The sequence below is a fragment of the Juglans microcarpa x Juglans regia genome, chromosome 2S, assembly GCF_004785595.1.
Source record: "Juglans microcarpa x Juglans regia isolate MS1-56 chromosome 2S, Jm3101_v1.0, whole genome shotgun sequence".
Taxonomy (NCBI): domain Eukaryota; kingdom Viridiplantae; phylum Streptophyta; class Magnoliopsida; order Fagales; family Juglandaceae; genus Juglans; species Juglans microcarpa x Juglans regia.
The window spans coordinates 25,170,867-25,193,221 of NC_054597.1; the positions used below are offsets into that span (position 1 = coordinate 25,170,867).

At 38.0% G+C, this 22,355-nt stretch overlaps 1 protein-coding gene across 1 annotated transcript; it reads right to left on the reverse strand.

Moving 5' to 3' along the window:
* Positions 1–15,706: 15,706 nt before the first annotated feature.
* Positions 15,707–19,114, reverse strand: LOC121251611 (cytokinin dehydrogenase 3-like). Its single transcript, XM_041150888.1, has 5 exons — positions 18,270–19,114; positions 17,761–17,888; positions 16,833–17,114; positions 16,452–16,720; positions 15,707–16,006 (listed from the first exon to the last, which is right to left on the reverse strand). Exons 1-5 carry the CDS (start codon positions 18,901–18,903, stop codon positions 15,709–15,711), a joined length of 1,611 nt encoding a protein of 536 aa, XP_041006822.1. The 5' UTR covers positions 18,904–19,114; the 3' UTR covers positions 15,707–15,708.
* Between the last annotated feature and the right edge of the window lie 3,241 nt (positions 19,115–22,355).

Here is a 22,355-nt window from a genome sequence, read left to right on the forward strand (position 1 = left end):
GAGAGCTTCGCTCGAAGAGAGCTCGACAGACTGCTCGAGCAAAAGCAAGTCCGAGAGGTTCGCTCGATGACCGCTCGACTCACGGCTCTAGCGGAGGGAAGTCAGATAGCTTCGCTTAAGGAGCCGCTCGACTCACGGCTCGAGCGATTGCAGGAAACAGGTTCGCTCGACGCGGGCTCGACACGCCGCTCGAGCGAACATCATTAATTCTGCTGAATTTAGGGTTTTCGCCGTACAACATATATATTGAGTTGTTATTTGACTTGTACTGTATGACAGTGAACAATAGCCATTCTACACTATTGTATTGTGATTCCTCAAGAAATAAAAATCTTCTGCAGCTCCCGTGGACGTAGGCAATTTGCCGAACCACGTAAATACTGTGTTGTGTGTGATTGCTTGTTTTTCTTGTGTCTATATTCACTTTATTGTCATCGTTTTTTACAACAGTAGTAGTATACGTCAACATTTTTCATGCATGTGATACGATATAATATATATGATCATCCACAATATATATATATATATATATAGTTATTACGGGTAGGCCTATTCCAAGATTTTCTATACGTGGACTAATTACAGGATTATCTTGAAAGTGCTTAGGTATATGAACGTACAGGAGAAAATGCATCGTGATCTGGTGATATGGAGATTCTCTGTCAGATCGATCCTAGGAAATGCATGGAACGATCAGATATTTGTCTGCACGGCTTTAGACGTACATATATTGCATCAACAGTACTACCGTCCCCCCGACTTCACCATTGCATTACACAATAAATAATGGACTCTCTTGAGACTTGGACAAGACAAGGTTGATCAAGATAGAACCGATGAAGTGATCAAAGTTGGAACTAATTCTAAGGATTCTAGTGCTCAAGGCCTTTAATTTTTTTAATTTTTATTGTGCCTAAATGACTATAAGAAAATTATTTAATTGTGATCAGTTATTTCTAATAAAAATGAGTATTTTCTTTTAAATGAGTATGTTTTCATTACAAATAGTCATTCTCATTATAAATAATCTGTTACAAATATATGTCCGTACATGTATGTATATATATATATATTATATAACTCCTCATATTTTGGAAATTTTGACATTATTATTTGAAAGTTGATCGAACAATATTAAATTTCAATCCTAAACAACAAAGCTTTTGTACAAGCCAAATAAAGGGTGCCACGTCCACCTATATATACATACGCACTCTATATTTTTGGAGTTTTGTTACACAACTTCCACCACACTCTACACTCCATATTTTTTTAAATTTTAAAATTTTTTAATATTTTTTTTTAAAAAATTTTTAAGTTTATTCTTTTTAAATTATTTTAAATTTTCTATTCATTATTCAAATAATAAATATTTGATAAAAGAAACAAATAATAAAAATTAAAAAAAAATATAAAGTGTAGAGTGTGCAGAAATTGTGAAGATTTATTCATATTTTAGTAATCAACTACTACGTACTAAAACTTTTAAGGAAAATACTAAGCGAATTGAGAAAAGCAACTGAAGAAATACACCGATCGATCTGCATGTACATTTCGTCTGTATTTTTAATGTTTAAAAAGAAAACACACAAGCAAAATGCACATTGGTTCATTTTCACGGTCCTGTAAAAGGATTCAAACTTTAATAACGTGGCTAGTAAAATCCTATTGCACTTATTTATTTATTTATTATTATTATTATTATTATTATTATTAATCTACTTTAGAAATTTATTGTAGATAGGGCGCGAATGCCCCCACCCCCGTCTGTTTGAGCCCTTGACTTCATTGAACATACCTTACAGTACTTCAAAAAAAAATTATAGTCTACATCTAATGATTTGTACGTCCCTCTTTTGACTTTTTTTTTTTTTTTCTCACTATATTTCTCTGTTTGGGGCCAGGGGAGGATTGACTCTGTTGATATCGTGTTTTGCTACCCGAGCAGTTCTGCAAAACCCAAGCTCCACGTCGCCTACAACTAAGAGGAAAAAGAGGCTCCGCTGACTTCCGGGATCAATCCGATACCTAAGTCAGTAGCTAATTCTATGGAGGAAAGAACAAAAATGCAGAATGAGAGTAAGGATTGTCTAGTAGATCGTGAGAGAGTCCCCCTGTAGGAGGGTTCTCCCTTATTTATACCTGATTCAGATTCCGACGTTAAGGGAGATCATGGTGTGTCAGGCATCAGACCTACCACCACTCATTTTCCTGTCACCCCAGTATGTCAGTCCACGGCTTAGCGGGAAATCATGCCATGTCAGCCGGGCTCGATCTGCCTTGCCGCCACCTCCCTGCTATGCCAATGTGTTAGATCGTGGGCGAGCCGTCCTTCATACATGGGATGTGCCTAGGGTCTAGCAAATCCGCGACCAGGCACGTGCCGCCGTCCGCACCCAATAGGGCGTCCCACCCGGTGAAAGGGTTTGGCCCTTTGCCGAGCCCCAGGATGTTCTCTTTGATGCCTCTAGGCTTAGTGTTGGTTGGCCATCCTGAGTTGGTTCACGCTCGTTACCCGATCCTCTCGACTTGGGTCTTCAACTTCCTTTCTCGGGCCAGGAGTTCCGTATCTTGGCCTTCTTGGACCAGGACCCTTCTAGGGTTGGCCGCGCGATCGATACTTGATTCTATGGCCAGGATCTCCAGCTTCCTCCTTTCGACTCGAGTTCTATGGTTTGGCCTTCCTGGGTTCGGGCCTTTCTGGGATGGGCCTTCCCTCACAGTATCCCGCGAATTCCTATCTCGATCATGAGGTGGGAATTCAAAGGTCCTCCATTACAACTTCACCCGCTTGGTTTCCATCGCTTCAAGTTTCTCATGACCCCTTCTTTAGTTCTGCCAGTTCGATTCCTGCCGATTAGACTTCCCGAGGCTACTCGCTTGCTCAATAAATTCATCTCCTCGTTTCCCGTGATTGTCCCGTTTCTGGAAGATTGATGGGATGTGCTAACTGTTCCTTTCGATGCTCTGGTACCTTATTGGTACGCGTCCACTCCTCTATCTCGATGGCTGCTATGTGTGCCATCGTTTCGATTACTGGTGTTACGTGGCGTTTGCTAACGTCACTTCCCTCGGCATTGCTTCACTTCCTGAGCCTCCCCTACAGCTTCCTCCCCTATTTAAGGCATTTCCCCCTTCCTTTCTTCTTCCTCCTTCGCTTATTCTTCCTCGACAGCTCCCATTTTCTTAGTCTTTCTTCCTCCTCCACTTTCTTTTGGAATACTCTCTCTTTTCCATTTCCCAACCGTGACAATTCTTCCTTCATCTGTCGTAATCTGCTTTCTTCCCCTTTCTTCGTTCGCCACTCTCCCATTGTTTCCTATAGTTACGACGGCTCCGACTGATGTCACTCCTCCACACTTCGGGGGGAAACACTGGGTTTCCTCCGTCACTAGCGCAAACCTTAGGGCATTTCACTCCAAGGATAGGATTCCCCCTTCCGTGGTTCTAGAGATGCCTTGGAGCCAGCATGTGGTGAACCATGACGGCACCGCAACGTGGGTGGCTCTCTTTTAGTTAATGTTTGCCAACAGTTTTTGCCTCCCGTTCTGCCGCCCAGTTCATGAAGTTTTGAATTATCTTGGACTGGCCCCATCGCAGCTTCATCCCAAAGCGTGGCGCCTCCTGATTTCCAATTGTATCATCTATCATATGGTATTAAGCAAAACCCCCGAAAGAGTACCCAGACTTGACGCCACGAGAGTTCTTTTATGCATATCGGCTCGTCTACCTTCCGGGCAACATTGTCAGTTTTCAGGCCCTGTCCTCTGGCCAAAAGATAGCTTTGCAGCATCACTGAGTATTAAAGAATGGTCTCACAAATTCTTCTTTGTGTTTGGGCCGGACTGGGAATATCCCGAAGGGGAGGCTGCCCACAAAGAGTTCCCTATTTAGGCTTGTTGGGGGTATCCTCCGTCAGCTGAGAGTCTAGAGCTAACCCTCAACCGGAGAGAAGAGGCTCGGTATGAGTGGTCACGGCCTGGATGCGAGCCCATCCGAAAGATTCGAAGACTGACGTGATCCTTTCTAACGAAAACATTCATGACTACCTGACTACACCCAACCACTTGTACGTCATCAGAAGGAATTTCCTGGACAGCACCACTCCCCCTAGACCTGCCCCTCTCTTCAAAAACGCGCCTCGCGCCCTTCTAGCAGCCTGGTCGAGCGACCGAGGGTGTGCCCTAATTCTCCCCCGCCGAGTAGTGTCACTGGGGGCCCTATCCCTTCTGGTGGTCGGGTTGGGGAGTCTGGAAGCTGTTCTCAATCACCTTGTGGCTAGGGGCCAGTTCGTGTGGAGATTCCAGTTCCCTCGTAGTGGGGGACGACATCATTTCCTAGTGGTTGGTCCTGCTGCTAGCCCTTTTGCATCGACCAGTTCTCGACCCGTTGAATCCTTCTAAGACCCGTTGCTTTCTTTTGCAGAAGAATTGGAAGCTTGCAACCTTTAGGCGGCGTTCTTCGCCTCCCTAGCGCACCCTTATCCTCATAAGCCTTGCTCGTTTGCAACCTTCACCTCCTTTGAGGATACTTTTCAGGAGGAGACCGTCGCCAAGTCTCCTCAGGCTGGTATGTCGGCAGGGCTTCGAGATGCAGAGTAGCCACCTTCTCGAGACTTAACTAAAAGAGGAACTGAGGGTGAGGAAGGCGAGGCGACCCCGGGCTCCGGGTCTCAGGAGAAAGAGCGGAGCCCTTCCTCAGCCTCCACTTTTGGGGACAACGAGACGGCCCCTGTGTCGAGCCCCTCTCGAGTCTCTACCCAGAGAAAAATTCACGGGGATGCAATGGGTGATGAAGGTGACTCGAGTTCAGATCTCGAGCCGTGGGAGGCAAAGCCCAATCCTTCCGGGGCCGTAAGCCCAGAAGGGGGGTCGGGTGGGAATATATGAGGCGAGGTAGGCGAGGGTTTGACTCCCGAAGCCCCTCCTACAGCAACTCGGAGCCTTGTTGATGATCCTCCCCTATTATCGACCTGAGTGATGACGACAATTCTGGGGTTTCAACTCTCGTTGCGCCCGGGCCATGTGACCAGACCTAGGGATCTTTCCCCAATTTTTCTTGGCAGCTGGCAGTTACCGGCCCTTCATCCTCCTCTGGGGCGGAGCGTACATAGCCCCGACCTCAACTCTGGACAAAGCTCAGGCTGATGCTTCCGGGCGTCTAGGCTGGATGTTGAGACCCCTGTTTGCCTAGGTATGCTTATCTTTTCCAGCCTTGTTCCCTTCTTGTGCGTTGCTTGTTTTATCATTGACGGAACCCCCCTCCTTTTGCACCTTTTGGTTTTGTAGGCCGCGGATCAATTGGCCGCAATGATAGGGGAGGAATTGGGAGAGTTGGAGGAGACCAACCAGGAGCTCAATTCCTTGTGGCGCTTCGGGTACTTTGAGTTAAAGCAGGCCGCTCGGAGGATAAAGGACCTAAAGACGGAGTGGAAGGAATTAATCAATGAGGTGATGCTCATGAAGGAGCTAAACCAGGATCTGGAGACAGTTGTCGTGAGGCGAAAAGGGAAGAAGAATAAGCTCAAAGGCCTTTTGTGCGATGCTGAACAGGACCTCTCCCGCTTGGTGTCGGAGAGGAAGTGGCTCGAAGAGGCTTGCATTGCCTCTAAGCAGAGCTTGGTCGCTCGGGAAATAGAGTTGAGTGCCACTCGTCAGCAGTTAGAGTCGGCTCGAGAGGAAGTACGGAAGTCCTGGGAGGAGACGGAGTCCATCCAAAAGGAGATGGAAGAATCCCGATGAGGTCGGGCCTTACTAGTTAGATATGCTCGAGGTTGTTATTCGGGAACTTCAAGCATTCTCACGAGGCTCGACACTTAAGGGAACAACTACGACTAGCGAAGGCATGCATTGGTGAGCTCGCGCAGTCGAGGATCAAGAAGAACCTTGACCTTCTGTCTCGTGATATGTAGATCGCCAACTTGAAGTCTCGCTTGGGTGACATTGCCAAGTTTTCTAACGGGATTCAATCCCGGATCGCGAAACGCCAATGCCCTCCGGGATGCAGCCTGGTCATACAACTACAGTGATGGCCTCAAGAGGCTGCACCAACACTTGTTGCAGCATCCCAAGCTGAACTTGCGTACCTTTTTTATTGGCATCCCTGCCTCTCAGTCCTAAGGAACAGGCTTTCGTCAAGAATTTTGGGAAGCCCGGGTATCTCCCCTTCCTTCCAGGCACCCCTTCGGCTCCTTCATCTCAATGATAGGCTCGTGACCCCTACCCACCCCTTTATTTTTGGGCACAATACCTTGTAATGGAGTCTATGAATTGAATGAAAGCTTGCTTCTGGTTTTCATTGTGTTTCTTTGTCGTCCTTTTTCTTTCTTTCACCTCTTTCTCTTTATGCGTTTTTGGTCGGGATCCGAGGCCAAGTCTCGAGGCACGAGACCACACTTTGTTGGGTAGGGGGATCGAGAGGCTTGACTCCGTTAGACGGGGAGTCAGTACGGAGTCTCGAGGAGTGGGACTAGTCTTCTTACGAGTGCAGGGACTCAACTTTGTTGGAGTTGGGGTCGGTTCCGAGTCCTGGGACTGGGATCTTACCCCGCAGCGTATCGAGTCAAGGGATCCATCTTCTTGCGAGTGTAAAGACATAATTTTTATCGAGTCGAAGGACCCGCCTTTTTGCAAGTGTAGGGACTTGACTTTGTTCGAGCTGGGGTCGGTTTCGAGTCCTAGGACTGGGACCTTACCCCACAGTGTATTGAGTCAAGGGACTTTTCTTCTTGTGAGTGCAATGACTCGAATTTTATCAAGTCAAGAGATTCGTCTTCTTACGAGTGTAATGACTCGACTCTTATATAGGAAAGGGACCCGTCTTTTTGCGAGAGTAAGGAGTCGACTTTTATCGTCAAGTCAAGGGTCCCGTCTTCTTATGAGTGTAGAGACTTGACTTTGTTGGAGTTGGGGTCGGTTCCGAGTCCTGGGACTGGGACCTTACCCTGCAGCGTATCGAGTCAAGGGACCCGTCTTCTTGCGAGTGCAAGGACTCTACTTTTATCGAGTCGCAAGTGTAGGGACTCGACTTTGTTGGAGCTGGGGTCGGTTTAGAGTTCGGGGTTGGGACCTTACCTCGCAGTGTATCGAGTCAAAGGACCCGCCTTCTTGTGAGTGCAAGGACTGGACTTTTATAGAGTCAAGGGACCCGTCTTCTTGCGAGTGTATGGACTCGACTTTTATCGAGTCAAGGGACCTGTCTTCTTGCAAGTGTATGGACTCGACTTTGTTGGAGTTCGGGTCGGTTTCGAGTCCTGGGACTGGGACCTTACCCCGAAGTGTATCGAGTCAAGGGACCCGTCTTCTTGAGAGCGTAAGGACTTGACTTTTATCGAGTCAAGGGACCTGTCTTCTTGCGAGTGTAGGGATTCGACCTTGTTTGAACTGGGGTCTGTTGCGAGTCCTGGGACTGGGACCTTACCCTGCAGTGTATCGAGGCAAGAGACCCGTCTTCCTACGATTGTAAGGACTCGACTTTGTTGGAGCTGGAGTCGGTTCCGAGTTCTGGGACTTGGACCTTACCACATAGTGTATCGAGTCAAGGGACTCGTCTTCTTGCCAGTGCATGGACTCTACTTTTATTGAGTCAAGGGACCCGTCTTCTTGCGAGTGTAGGGACTCGACTTTATTGGAGCTGGGGTCCGTTCCAAGTCCTGGGACTGGGACCTTACCCTGCAGTGTATCAAGTCAAGGAACTCACCTTCTTGCCAGTAAAATGACTCAACTTTTTATCGAGTCAAGGGACCCATCTTCTTGCGAGTGTAAGGACTTGATTTTTATCGAGTCAAGAGACCTATCTTCTTGTGAGTGTAAGGACTTGACTTTTATCGAGTCAATGAGCCCGTCTTCTTATGAGTGTAGGGACTCGATTTTGTTTGAGCTGGGGTCAGTTCTGAGTGCTGGGATTGGGACCTTACCCTGTAGTGTGTCGATTCAAGGGACCCGTCTACTTGCAAGTGTAGGGACTTGACTTTGTTGGAGCTGGGGCTGGTTCTGACTCCTAGGACTAGGACCTTACCCTGCAGTGTATCGAGTCAATGGACCCGTCTTATTGCGAGTGTAGGGACTTGACTTTGTTGGAGCAGGGGTCGGTTTTGAGTCCAAGGACTAAGACCTTACCCCACAGCCAGTCGAGGTACTCGATTTGGTGTGTGGGCGAGGATTCGACTTCGTTTCATTTGGACAATTAGGAGATTTGGGAAAAACATCCGATGTTCTTGTTCATTCAGCATTGTTCGTACAAGTTGCTGCCCTACACATCTATACATAGTACTTTTCTTTCTTGAGGGTTGTTAATTTTGTCTATTAATTCTAATATAATGTCTTCTTGTTTTGAAAATACATTAATGATTTTGTTACAAATGCAATTATCTTTATCTAGACAATTACAAATATGTACTTTATCTTCTTCTAATTCACTATCGGAAGATTGTTCTGAAAAACTTGATTCTTTTAATTGATAAATTTCTTCTTCTTCTGAAGAACTAACCTCATCTTCACTTGAATGTATTATAAAAATGTCTATTAATTTGTCTTTTAATGTTTCGGATATATCTAATTCATTAATTTGTTGTTTGACTTTACAGTTTGATTTATAATGTCATATTTTTCTGCATTTATAACAAACAATCTGCTTTTTCTTTTTATTAGTCTTTTTAGGACTTTTTAGTGGCATATTATATATTGGTTTGTCTTTTATCTTTTTATAAGGTTTTATGTATTTTCGTTTTTTATTGGAATAATTCTTATAAACTTTTTTTTCCTTTTTGTATCTTCTTGAGGGGGCTAATAAAGGAGTATAACCAAATTGTTCACAAAAAGTACCTAATTCATTTCTAGCAAATTTCTTTTCTTTCTCCATTTACTTTTTTAATCTTAAATCGTTACACATAGTTAATCTAGTTCTGTTAATCTTACTTATTATATCACCATATGTGAGATTATGAAAATCAATAGTACCGTCTGATCTTAATAATGATTCTCGTACCTTTTGGGCCAAGTAATATGGTCCGGCTATGAATTTTTCCTTCCAGTATGGCTGTTGGCAATCATTTCTGATCATAACTTTAGTTAGAAATACATCTTTATACCAATGGAAATCAGGTAATTGAGGGCATTTAAGATTAATCAATAAATCACTAGTTCTTTCTTTAAATTGAACGGGATTACCAACAAAATGTTTAGTTAATGCATATATTAATGTGTTGATAGTATCTTTTAAGGGTAAATCATTTTCTGTTTTAATTATTTGCATATTTTCATCATATTTATAAGCTGTTAATATACGTGACCTTTCATCATATGAAAGATAATGATCCCCCAACCCTTTAGTTGGCCAGTAAATCCTGTAACAATAATGTGTGCTACCTGATGATCAGTTTTTCTGTTACTTTTATAGACGTTGGCTACCATAATCATTTCTTGAAAATGATTTAGTATTTCATATTCAGATAATCCGTCTATATTCCATTCATATAATACATCTAGTGCAAAGGCTGATTTTACTATATGTTCTCTTTCCTCGAATTGCATATCCGGTGGAGTAGGTTTGAGATACCAATTACGAGTAATAGAGACATGTTGTTTTGAATCTCTAGCCGAAAAATTATTAACATGATCTCCTCTAATCTTGTTTATCTGTAGATCTAGATTTTTAAATTGGTTTTCAATATTACTAATTTCAGAGTCAGATATTACGGGTGAGTCTATTTTGCTTAATACTTAATATGTGGTTGTTTTGAGGTGGTAGCAGTGTTACTAATAGTTAATTTTTCTAATTTACTAGAGATATGTTCCAATAAATCATTTTTGTTTTTGAAAAAAATCGATTTTAAATGGGATGGAATTTCGTAAGGAACAAATAAGGGAGTTTCTTCTATTTCTTTAATAGTGGGTTTTATAGGAGATATTTGGGTTTCAATCCTTTCTAATTGCTTACTCATGATTTTTAAATATAAGTTAGTATAATTGTTTTGTTGTATTATATTATCAAGGTTTTTTTCAGTATTTGCAATATTATGTCTTTATTGGTGTAGCCAAAATTTGAGTATTCCTCTGATTGTACTTGATAGCTTCAAAAGGGGGATATTCTTCGTAAATAATTTGGTTATTTTCTCATTTAATCCATTGATTAGTAGTCCTCTTTATGGTAGATAATTGGTTTGATTTATATATCTCAAACCATGTAAAGAAAGGTATATTGATCTGTATTTTTTCTAAATCTTCGTAATATTTTTCTTGAATATAATCTCTTTCTATTTTTGTAAAGGTTGAGAAAAATGTTATTCTTTTGTGACTATTTTCTTTTTTCATATAATCTTGTTTGAGATATTCTTTGTTAATTTTAAATTCTTCTTTATTCAGGGTATATATTTGGGCATCATCTCTAACTACTTGAGAATATGTCAGAGAAGAGAGTTCTTTTTCAAGATTATGGGAGGTAGATGCTCTATCAGGATGGCTAATAGCATATACTGGCGTATCAATAATGTTTCCAGGAATGATTCCTCGAATCTGGGTGTCAAGATTTTGGGATCTAGTATCAAAAGATCTGGTGTCAAAATTTTGGGATTTATTTCTAGAAATTGATGTAAAAATAGATATGGGTGTATGATAACTGGAGGGTGCTGGAGCGGAATAATGTGAAAAATATCTTCTAAAAGGCTGAAAAGCTATTTGAACCGTCCCATCTGGTTTTTGATCTATATATTCGAGATTATCTTTAGAATTATTTTCTATCTTGGGTGTTGGGATAATATTCTCTAATTGCCATTCATTAGGAAGTGTGACTTGATTCCAATTGATTTGTTTAGGAATTTGTATACTAGAATTTTGTCTACTAGATTGTAATAATAATGTATATCCTTTAAGGCTAGTAATTAGAGCTTGTGGTTCTAATGTTGTTTTCATTAATTTATAATGAATCCTATAAACTACTGTTAAAGCATGTGACTCTTTCATCATTTGATAGCCATTTGTCTTAATATTTAGTGTTAAGGCGTGTAAAATATTACCATCAAATAATGATAAAGAATAATTGGGATAACAATTAAAATAGACCGGTCCTTAGAACAAGTTGGATTCTACCATTCCAAGTAATGAATCATGAAAGATGAATCTTCCGTCTTTTAAACAAAGCAATACTGAGGTATTTAAGCCATTTCGAGTGAGTGGCTTTATAGCTACTTGTACTAGTCCAATATGAATAAAAGAATAATTTTATTTTTTGTGATGATCAATAGCCTTTTTTGTTAAGAGTTGTAATGATTCATAGTCATTGTTTAAACTAATAGTTTTCTCTACTGTTTTAATTGTATAATTTGTAAGGAATGATAATTTAGAAGAAAAAGTAGAGATTTTGTATATTTGATTTTTTAGAACATCAGGAATTATCCAGTCTTGTAGATTTCTTTCTATATCTAATATACTATAGTTTTCTTGATTAATATTATCAGATTTTATAGGGATGCTAGTGGTAGATTTATTAGGTTTGAATAAAGAATTCATTGAGACAAATTTTAAACAAAAATTTCCTATTTCCAAAAAGAAATAAGTAGATTAAGAACTTGAGGGAACACCACCGGGACCACCCTTAGAGCCTTCTGGCTTGAATGGGCTGACCATCGATTCTTCTTAGCTTACTAACACAAGCTTCCCAATATACATTTTTCTCTCTAGTTATAGGTTATCTTTGTCAAATTTGTATCAGTGATTCCTTACTCTTTTTATTTTTTTTTATTTTTTTTATTTTTTATTTTTTTTATAAAGCAAGTATCTTCAGATAGTTTCTTATGCTATTAATTTCGTTTCTTAGGAAAGTGCAGTCAGCTTCATAGTATTCTATCGCAGATTGTCTACTTTGATATACATGATATTTAGACATCATTAATGTATAATTTTGCCTCATTAATTGTTGTTGTCTTTTAAGATCTTTTATGTTATCCATCAAGATTTGTAGTTTCATTCTTAAATTATATTCTATGCATTTTAACTCATACAAATCGCGAAAGCCAGTACTATGAGCATAATATAAATCCATCGTAAGTATCAGGAAAAATAAGATAGTAATAACAATACTGAAATAAAATAGCAATAACAAACTATTGCACCATATATATAGGTGATATATACTACATATCAAATAGTGATATACTATACATATATATACTATAATATATACTATCATATATGATATAACATTATATAAATGATAATAACATTATCATATACTATATAACATGTACTATATAACATTATAGTGATATAACATGTTATATAGTATATAACATCATATAGTGATATACTATACATAAATATAATATACTATGGTATATATGATATACTATACATATATACACATATTATTATACACGTAATATATAATGTATATATAATATATATGATATACTATGGTATATATATGATATTATAATACTATATCATAAAATATATTATCATACTTATTTATATTAATATACTATATGATATATCATACATATAATATCATATAGTATATAACATATTAAATATTAAAAGTCAATTAATTTACAAAATTTGAAATGAACAGAGTTCAAACGGTAATTAATATTGTTCGAACAATAAGTCAAAACCGTTCGAAAGTATTATGTACTGTTCAAATGTTATTGTACATATAAGTTATCGCGGGAGGCTTTTCAACGCTATCGTTGCACCACCCACAAAAACCATTCAAAACTCTTTTGAACGGACCTCGTAGCCAGTCGAAAGTCATCGTCACCGCCACTGTCCAAGAGTCCTTTCTTTTAAGTGGTACACTCATTAAATATCTCGTTTGGATTATTTTAACTAAGTTTTGTTAGATTATTTTTAAAAAGTAAGAAAAATACCATTTTCAGTCGATATCCATCATAGGTGGCCAGAAATCCACTATAGGTTGTTTATATTTCATTGTGTAGCCGATATTGGTGGAAGAAATGAAAGGTCATTTCCATGGTTGCTGAGTTGACTCAGCCATGGCTGAGTTGATCCAGAATCTGTTTGAATGAATGTTGTATTCATTCGAACAGTAAGATCTCAATCATTGAGCTTTTGATCTTATCACCATATGTTCGAACCGAATTTAATATCCCCATTCAAACGTATATAAGACACGTTCGAACAGTGATGTAAAAATTTATATATTCAAACGATTATGGATTCGATCGAACGATATAACAGAAAACAGTTTCTAATTGTTTTAATTAGTATATGATTTTGTGAATATTTATGTATTATATTTTATAACTAATGTTGCATATATATTTTATTTTTTACATTTAAGACTGATAATGTCTTATAAGGGATATAAGCATGGCAGACCAGGTCAACCTTCCATTGAAAGAGTCCGAGAGATGACTATCTTATTAGAGCGTCAGGAGAGATTTCTAACTTTCAGACGCTTACCTGGGAGGATCATTCTTTGACATCAATCTTTATTGATCGTGGTTGGACACCAATCCTCGATCAGAAGGACGAAGCATGAGACCTCGTGTCTTATATTGACATTGTCTTCGAGTTCTATAAAGAGCTCAATGGCAATAGCCCAGATGAAGGAGGGGCATACATGATCTCTATTCGAGGAGTTTCAGTCCTATTTTCAGTAGACAAACTCACTGATTTTATTGGTATTCCCAGATTGCACATTGCATATCCGAACGTGGTGCCTAGAGAGTCTCCAGCTTCGTGTGATAGGGAGACGACTGAGGACGAGGGATCAATTTATACAGATGAGCTCAATACCTCGCTGATCATGAGGTCAGGGAGTTGGTTGTTGGTCCCGATGCTCCTCTGTATGATGGGACGAATATCATCAACTAGGCAAATATATCTGCTTTCTTCAAGATCATGAACTTGATCTTGCCAGCAATATTAGATAGGATTTGATTAGAGACCTGGTACATTACGTCTGATATATTGCCATTTGGGATCTAATCACCTGATTTTTGCTACATGCAGGGGTCCTGCCAGATATTGCCAAGCGTGCTCGGGAGCTGATGGGATAGATTAACAACTCCACCCTATTACGAAGTACTGGACACTCGAGACTTCGTCTTCATGGTCCTATTCCAGACCTGGTCGATACTCAAAGAGATGGACACTAGGAAGATCTTGGAGTATCGACAGTTGAGACATTCACACAGGCCAAGGCATCACGCATATCTACTCGTAAAGAGATGATTGATATATTGCATGCAGAGATTAGTAAACAGACATCAGTGATGATCGATACAATGCGTACGGAGATCCGTACTGCCATGTCTGACTTATGTACAGAGATTAATACTAGCATCTCTGACTTATGTACAAAGATTGATGGCATGTCTACGACTTAGGTCACGATCAGTACTCGACTGACACAGCTAGAGACACACCTAGCTACAATCGAGAATGTGTACAGGGAGTTGGGATCTTAGTAGTTTCTATTTTTTATTTACATTTTTTTTTTGTATGGCCAATATTTGGTGTTTTGTAAATTTAATTTAATTATGAATTAAATCTTTTTTTTTCTTTTCTAAATTAATTATTGATTTCTATTATTTCTATTATTTAATTGCTAACTTTTATATAAATTAAATATTTATCGATAATAAAGTAAGGTATTTTGTTGCCATCAATAATTGTAAAAATTATGTAACCATTCGATTGGAATATTGCATGTTCGAATGTTTCTAGTTTCCATTCGAATGCTTTATTTTACGTTCGAATATTGATAACATATTAGGTCCAATGGTATAGTAATATGTTTGAACGGTAAGTCAATGTCCTGCTAAATTTATTGACTTAAACTGCCAATTTTCTGTTCGATCATATATAATATATGTTTGAACATTGATTAGCCTTGATGTTCGAACATTGTTTTATGATATGCATAAGGTAAGTCAATGTCTCGCTAAATTTTGTCACTTAGTACGCCAAATTGTCGTTCGACCATATATAATTTCGATTCGAATGTTTATTATATTTTGTTCGAATATTTTTTCTGGACGTTCGAATATTTATTTTATTAGGAATGAAATTTTTCGTCCCTACATATACCATTTGAACATGTTTGAACAGTAAACAACTTCCGTCATCTTTTAGGAGTGAAATTTGCATTTCTTCGCTAGATCTCATTTTTTGGGAAGATTTTTATTTGGTCCTAAACAAAAATCGTCCCAAAATCCATTTTTGGTTGTAGTGATTGTTTCAACATTACTTTATCATAAGATTATGTCCATCATTAAAACTGCAATAAGCGTGCAGTATATATATCAAGCTATAAATGGACAAAAAAATAAATTAGAAAAAAAAATGTTAGAAAATGACACGATTTGAGGCCGATCGACAAAATTTAGCTTAAATGATCATACATAGGTACGTAGTAGTCGAAGAAGGTTTTCAGGCCCATTAAACTCAAAAAAAATAAAAAAAAAATAGAGCAACTTAAAGGCAAGCTGAGTAAAGTATACATGCTTATAAACATATAGTCATCCACGCACCTTACCAATTATATATATTACAGTTTTTATATTAAATCTCCAAGTACAATACCAATCGACCAGTAATGCAGATACAAAAACCCTGAAATAAGCATAAATTAACGCAAATACAGATAATCTGGGAAAACACTACAAATCTAAAAATGGTGCTACAAAAGAGATCAAAGGACAACCTTAGTATTTTTGCATCTATTCGGCCTAATACTAGTTTTGGTTTAATCGTTAGTACTGAAAATCCTGTGTCCTGGAGATAGTATGATTTTGGGATCAAACTGATTCTTTCTCTCTTGAAATGTCCTCCATTTGATACCAAAATGGTATTTCCATTCTTCTCTCGTCTTGTAATTGGGAAGATACTGCTTAACCTCAATACCTGAATCATAACAAAACTGCAGGATGTCTTTGTTCTGTACATCGAGGGCTCCCCAGTCGTCAAACCCACTTGAATGCAAAAATCCGATGGTGTAGAAAACTTCTTCATCAGGTATAATTGCAGACATCCTATCATCCCACCTGCAAATATAGGTTGCTACAATTTATTGCATGTTTCGAAATGTGTGCCCTACGTACACGCACGTGCTTTTAGAAAAGATAAGTTATGTTTACAATTGTGGATGGTAAAGCGTCGCTTAATTTTTTTAAAAATTTGAATAAATAAAAAATTTATATAAAAAAATTATTTTTTTAATAAAAGATTATATTTTTTTTAAAATAATTACGCGGGATTTAAATATTCTATAACCGCATGTAGTGTTATTTTTAGAAAAATAAAAAAGAGAAAAAATATCTACTTTTGTGATCCTAAGCTATGAAAGATCTGACGATTAGGATTGTGCTACGTGCGTCGTCTATCATTCCATAATCTCAACGTTGTCTGACGATTAAGGTGCAAAGTGTTTAAACTCATGATAGCTTGAGGGTGCAAAGTGTATCTTTTTTCTTTAAAAAACAAACTTACTTGCTCCGATTCATGGGATAAACAAGGATAGGTCCCGTGGTAATGTTACGTTTAAGAATAATGTCGTTGAAAACTCCGTAATTGAAATCTGAGATACGCGACTTCGGCACAAAGAGATTTAACCACGGATGAGGAACATCCCATAGTCCTTGTGACTGCAGCTTTATCTCTCCACTTCGAACTCTATTCAGAAAATCCACATACAAGACGTCTTTCTCATACACAAATCCTGGGATGAAGCTCAATTCTTCCAACAAAACTTGGACTTCCTATATATATATAAAAAAAAAAAAAAAAAAAATCATCACCTCTTCTTGATCGAAGGTAACTTTTTATAAGGTATGCAGGCTAGTTTTGATGATCATTATGTGATATATTTACCATTTCCATGGAGGCAAGAGTGTGATCGTCATGATAAAATTTGACTACTTCAAGACAGTAAAGGATGCCGTATTTGGTTAGCAAGGAAATGATTTTGGAGTGATCCGATAGTGAAAAAAAGGATGATCTCCAATTATTTGGATGAGGACCTTGGCTCATGAGAAGTGAACCTTCCAAATAATCGACTGCGTTCTTTTGTTTCCTTCCATTAATCGAGATCAAATGCTCTTGGTCTCTTGTAAATGCAGAGAAATCATTGTAAAGCATTCGAACCCATTTGACCTGCAAACAAATTCACCACAAATCACGCGCTGAACAACGAGAGATCTGGTAATTTTTATTAGAATATAATTAAAATAATTAAATTTACTCCTACCAATCGAGTTAAGATTAATTCGGAACATGTGATTTAATATGCACTATAAGAAAATTATTTATACGTGGTTAGTTATTTTCTACAAAAATGACTATTCTTATTAAAATTAGTCTATTTTCATCGTAAATAGTCATTATCATCCCAAATAATCTGTTAATTTTTCTTATAGTGATTGCATGGACACATAAATTTGATTCAAACCGGACTCCGTACTTTATCCTGTTTATAATTTAAAATGTTGAGATGGCTTTAAGCTTTTTAATTTTCTGATGTGCAACCAGAAGTACTTGGATATAATCAATTATTAATTGATCATCAATCCTATATATGTTCTTGATGGTTTGTAAAAAATCATGTGTACGTGTACGGGTAGTTGGTAGGTGATTTTTTTCAGACTTCATAATCATCATCATCATATATAGTTGTAACATAAATATCAGATATTACTGAGTTAAGGAACATGTCATGCATGAAATAGACATTAGGCTGGAAAGTGATCAGAACGATATATAAGGCAAATCAAAGTAGTCGATCTATCTACGTTGTATATACCCTCTTTGGTGCTGGCTCTAGGGGAATTCTCGCTCTGACAATAATCCCAAACTGACCTAAACCTCCAAGAACCGCATAAAAGAGCTCCGTATTCTTTTCTGGCGAACAAGTTACGAAATCTCCTTTCCCTTAATCAAACAAAAGCAAGCCAAAAACCTCGTAAGTAAACCCTAATTAATAATATGGCCGCATGCAGCATACAGCTAAATATAATTTTGCATGAACAATAAGTATATATTAGCGGAAGGGGATTTCGTAAGAGCAATACTACTAGTCGCCTTTATAACCATGATAGAAAGACTTTTCATATTAACCATAATACCACACGACACCACACGATACGTCATGCGGATGGATGGTGCGTAGTATAAAAGGTTTGAAATAAAGTTATTCTTAAATATTAATAAGTTAAATATTTATTTTTAACAAGGATATTATACATAAAACATTAATTTTTTTTTTAAAAAAAAGGAAAAGAAAAAAGGTGAATATGGTGAAGAAATTCATACCAGTGATGACATCCATTTCATAGACATTGCTAATCTGAGGACCGTACTGGAAGGTTTGCCCACTAATGCCCGCATTGGAAAGTGTCCCCCCAACTGTTAGGTACAAATAGTCTGTCCAGGATACCGGTGCAAATCCATGTTCTAGTGTGGCATTCAATACATCTGCCCAAAGCTGCTCTCCCCCAACATCTGCATACCAACCCATTGACGATGATGCTGCAGATGACACCTTAACTCCATTCCCATTTCTATAGTTTCTCAAGGATTTCATGTCCACCACAACCCCATCTCGAGCCATTGCTTGTCCACTGATGGAATGGCCTTGGCCTCTTGCAGCTATCTGAAATGGAGGAGAACTACTGTGTGAAAATTTGATTAAGCTTGCAATATCATTGTTGGAAGATGGATAAAGAACTGCAGCTGGGATCTCTTTAACAATATTTCCGAAGTCGGTTGAGGCTAATTTAATGGCAATAGGATCATCACTCAGCCTATCTGCAAGATGGATATTTGGAAGCTTGGGTGGTAACAAATATGTCCATGACTTTGGCTTTCCTAAGGTGGACATCAAATGGCTTACATATATAAAAAATATGACCATAACGTATGTTGCAATTGGAACACTGTCTGCCATTTTTTACAGAGAGAAAGGAAACTAGTGAGGGAGGAATTGTTATTGGTTTTTGTGGGGATGGTGGAAGAAGAGGCAAAGCTTGGTAGAATATATACATGAGAGAGAGAGAGGAAAGTTGCATGAGAATCAGGATGCATGGAAATCTGCTTGCAGGGAGGAAAATCTTTATTGTTTGCAGAGAACACGACGTCGTGGCCTGAGTGGTATGCTTATTCAAAGATACGCAAGGACAGAGAGACCTTGGATTGATTCATTGTTTTTCTAATTTTCTCACTTTCCTTCATTATTTCCCTGCGTCGACACGAAATATTGCACCTGTCATGGGATTAAGAATTTACATTTTTACTACTTTTTTGTGTTTTTATGAATCGGGTCGTGATCGTGTTGATGAAGATTCAAAGCCACCCACAGAAGTCTTCATTCTTGTGGGCCTCCCAAGGACCACAACTTCTAATATAGGCCGTTGGATCATCATCTCAAGGTCAAGATTAGTCAAGTTTGGTCATTTGGAATCTAACCAAAGCGTTGTTTAAACTTAGAAAATGGGTCGCTTCCCACTCCAGGCAGAGGAAAGTGGTCAACATTAGGTAATCATCAAAAGGATCTTTGAGATTTTCTTTTTGGATGGATTGGGTGAATTCTTATGAAACAAGGCGCGCTGATCAGAGATTCATTGGACATCAAACAATATCATTTTTCTTCCATGTAGATCTTCTTTGTGCTTATGATCCAAGGCTTAGATGCATGCATGCATGCATGGTACATTCGTGCGTGGATGTCAATTTGGCTTTGAATTACAAATATTTCCCAGCCCATTTTGTCTAGAAAAATTATAATATTTATCAGCATATATATATATATAAATATAATTATTTGTAATTGACAGACTAAACGACGTCACACCCTAATTAATATAGATCAAACTTATTACATCATCTAATTATATGATGATTAAATATATGATATTGTTTAAGCCTAACAGATCAACAATTATATAATATGATATATGTTTCCAAGAAAAAAAAAGGAGCTAGAAATTAAATTTATATTTTGAATTTTTACTATTATGGGACATATATGTATAGCATGAACTTGTACTAAAATAATATATATATATATATATATATATAAATAATAGCTAGGCAGTAATATTTGCCTTAATTTCAAACTTCAAAGACAAGTAAAAGAAGTAGTACTACCTCGTAATTATATTCTGTAATATTATAAATTATCCACATTTTGCATGCATTTAGAAAAATATAGCAAGAAAACAAATATTAGTCATGCCCCGCAGTACACAGTACGCCAGAAGTAAACTAGTGGATTAGCTATAACTATTTATCCCTATAATTTTTGCTTGCAAAATGTTGTAGAGAACTCAGAACAAGATATTATTATGATCAGTACTTGTGGAGAAATAAGTTCACAAAGATGAAAGACCATTGTGAATTGGGATTGTGAGGGGAATGATCCTCAGGGCCGGGTTCGGGAATAAGCCTGGGCCTGGGCCTGGGTCTAAGGATAAGGCTTGGGATGAGCCGAGTCGGTCCAAGAAGAGAAGCGGTCGGGTAGAATACGCTGACAAAACGACAGAAGATAGGGTAGGACAGTAGTGTGACACCAAAACAGGCAGACAGTTAAGGACATCCCCTGTCCCTGAACCCAGGTGTCCGGACAGTGCAAAATGATGGATGTGCCTGACCAGAACCACGCTGCATTTAATAGAATGGGGATGGGCACATCATGACAGGAGCCATGCCGTATTCTACTAGGATGTTAGTGATAGCCACAATTAGGCCTGACAAGTCTGCAGGCCAGCAAGGAGTTGGCAGGGACACCCGATCCCTGTACGGAGCCGCACACCCACTACTTCTGCCTCGGGAATCACCTCAGCCAAGTATAAATACCCCTTCTCTCAACCAAGAGAGAGGTTTACACTCTTGAATACTTCAGCTCTCATTCTCCTTGACTGAATATTTCTCTCTTTCTCCCCTTTTCAATCACTAACTTAAGCATTGGAGGTATAATGACTTCCGAGCCCCCATTCTTTATCTCAACAGGAACCAGGTCCCGAATACAACATCGTGGAATTGTCTAGATCGCGAAACACCACATCAACAGGGATCATTAGAGTAAATTATAAATTATTAAACTGCAGATTCAACGGACTATCTTTGACCTAAAGATCTCGTGGGTAGGGGGGGAGCTATCGGATAGCAGGACCCCCCACCATATAAATGCATGCTAATTAATTACATGTGTCCATATTCTATTAATATTCGAAATATTATGTAAAAATTGAGAATATTAATTAATCATGTCATATATACATGTCATTATAATAAGCCCCATGCATGCATATTGATCATGTCTAATCCATACGTAACCTGCCTTTAAAAAAAAAAAAAAAACCAAGTTATTCATATTCTAACGATCAGGAAACTTCCCTCCCACATGCCCAAATAGTGATAGTTTTTTTTCTTTTATAAACAAAATAGTGATAGTTAGGTCCTCTACCTAACCAAAAGTATAAAATTAATGTCGGTCGCCATGCCATATAAAGTAAAAATTAATGTCGGTCGTGCCATATATATATATTTAATTAATTGGAATATATAAACGTAAATCAAAATGAAAAGGTATATTAATGATCTATACCAATGTTTCATATCAAGAATTATATTACTTGTATATATGGTGGTGATCATATGTAAATATCGCGTATATATGTACATTAGGATCTATTGTGTGATACGTACAATTATTATTATTAAAAAAAAAAAGTTAAAAGCATAAGTGTTTTTCTATGTGAATTAATTATACGACAGATTTTTGCATTAATAATTTATTTGATATGTTAATAAATAAGATTACAAATTATAAATTAGTTTAATTTTCAGATTTCAAAAGTCGTCTTTATTAATAGTGAACTTTCGAGAATGGTCGACATTAATCAAATTAAACAGTCCACTAAAAGACAAAATTAATGTCATATATATGAATTTCATCCATATATATATATATATATAATTAAGCTAGCGACCAAAATGGACTTTGATGAAAACTATATCTCACCAGAAAGCTGTGGTAAAATTATAAAAGAAGTGTTGGGTTTTCCACCATGCCTGCAGGACATGGTATGAACTTGGACAAATTAAGCTTGTTTAGTTGTAGGAGTAGTACTGGAAGTCATGATGATTGAGGGAATTTCAAGCTTTTATATATTAGCTTAGTAATTATATTGTCTGCAGGTGAAATAATGGTACTATTACATGTACATTTAGTTCATCTCATGCATATATATATATATATATATATATATTAATGTCATATATACTTCTTTCAGCTAGAGTATATATATGCGGAGCACTCGCAGATCATGAGCTGGGAGCTGGAAGGCTGCTGGCCCTAAAATCACGTGGACCATTCTAAGATTCTGGAAATCTTTACGG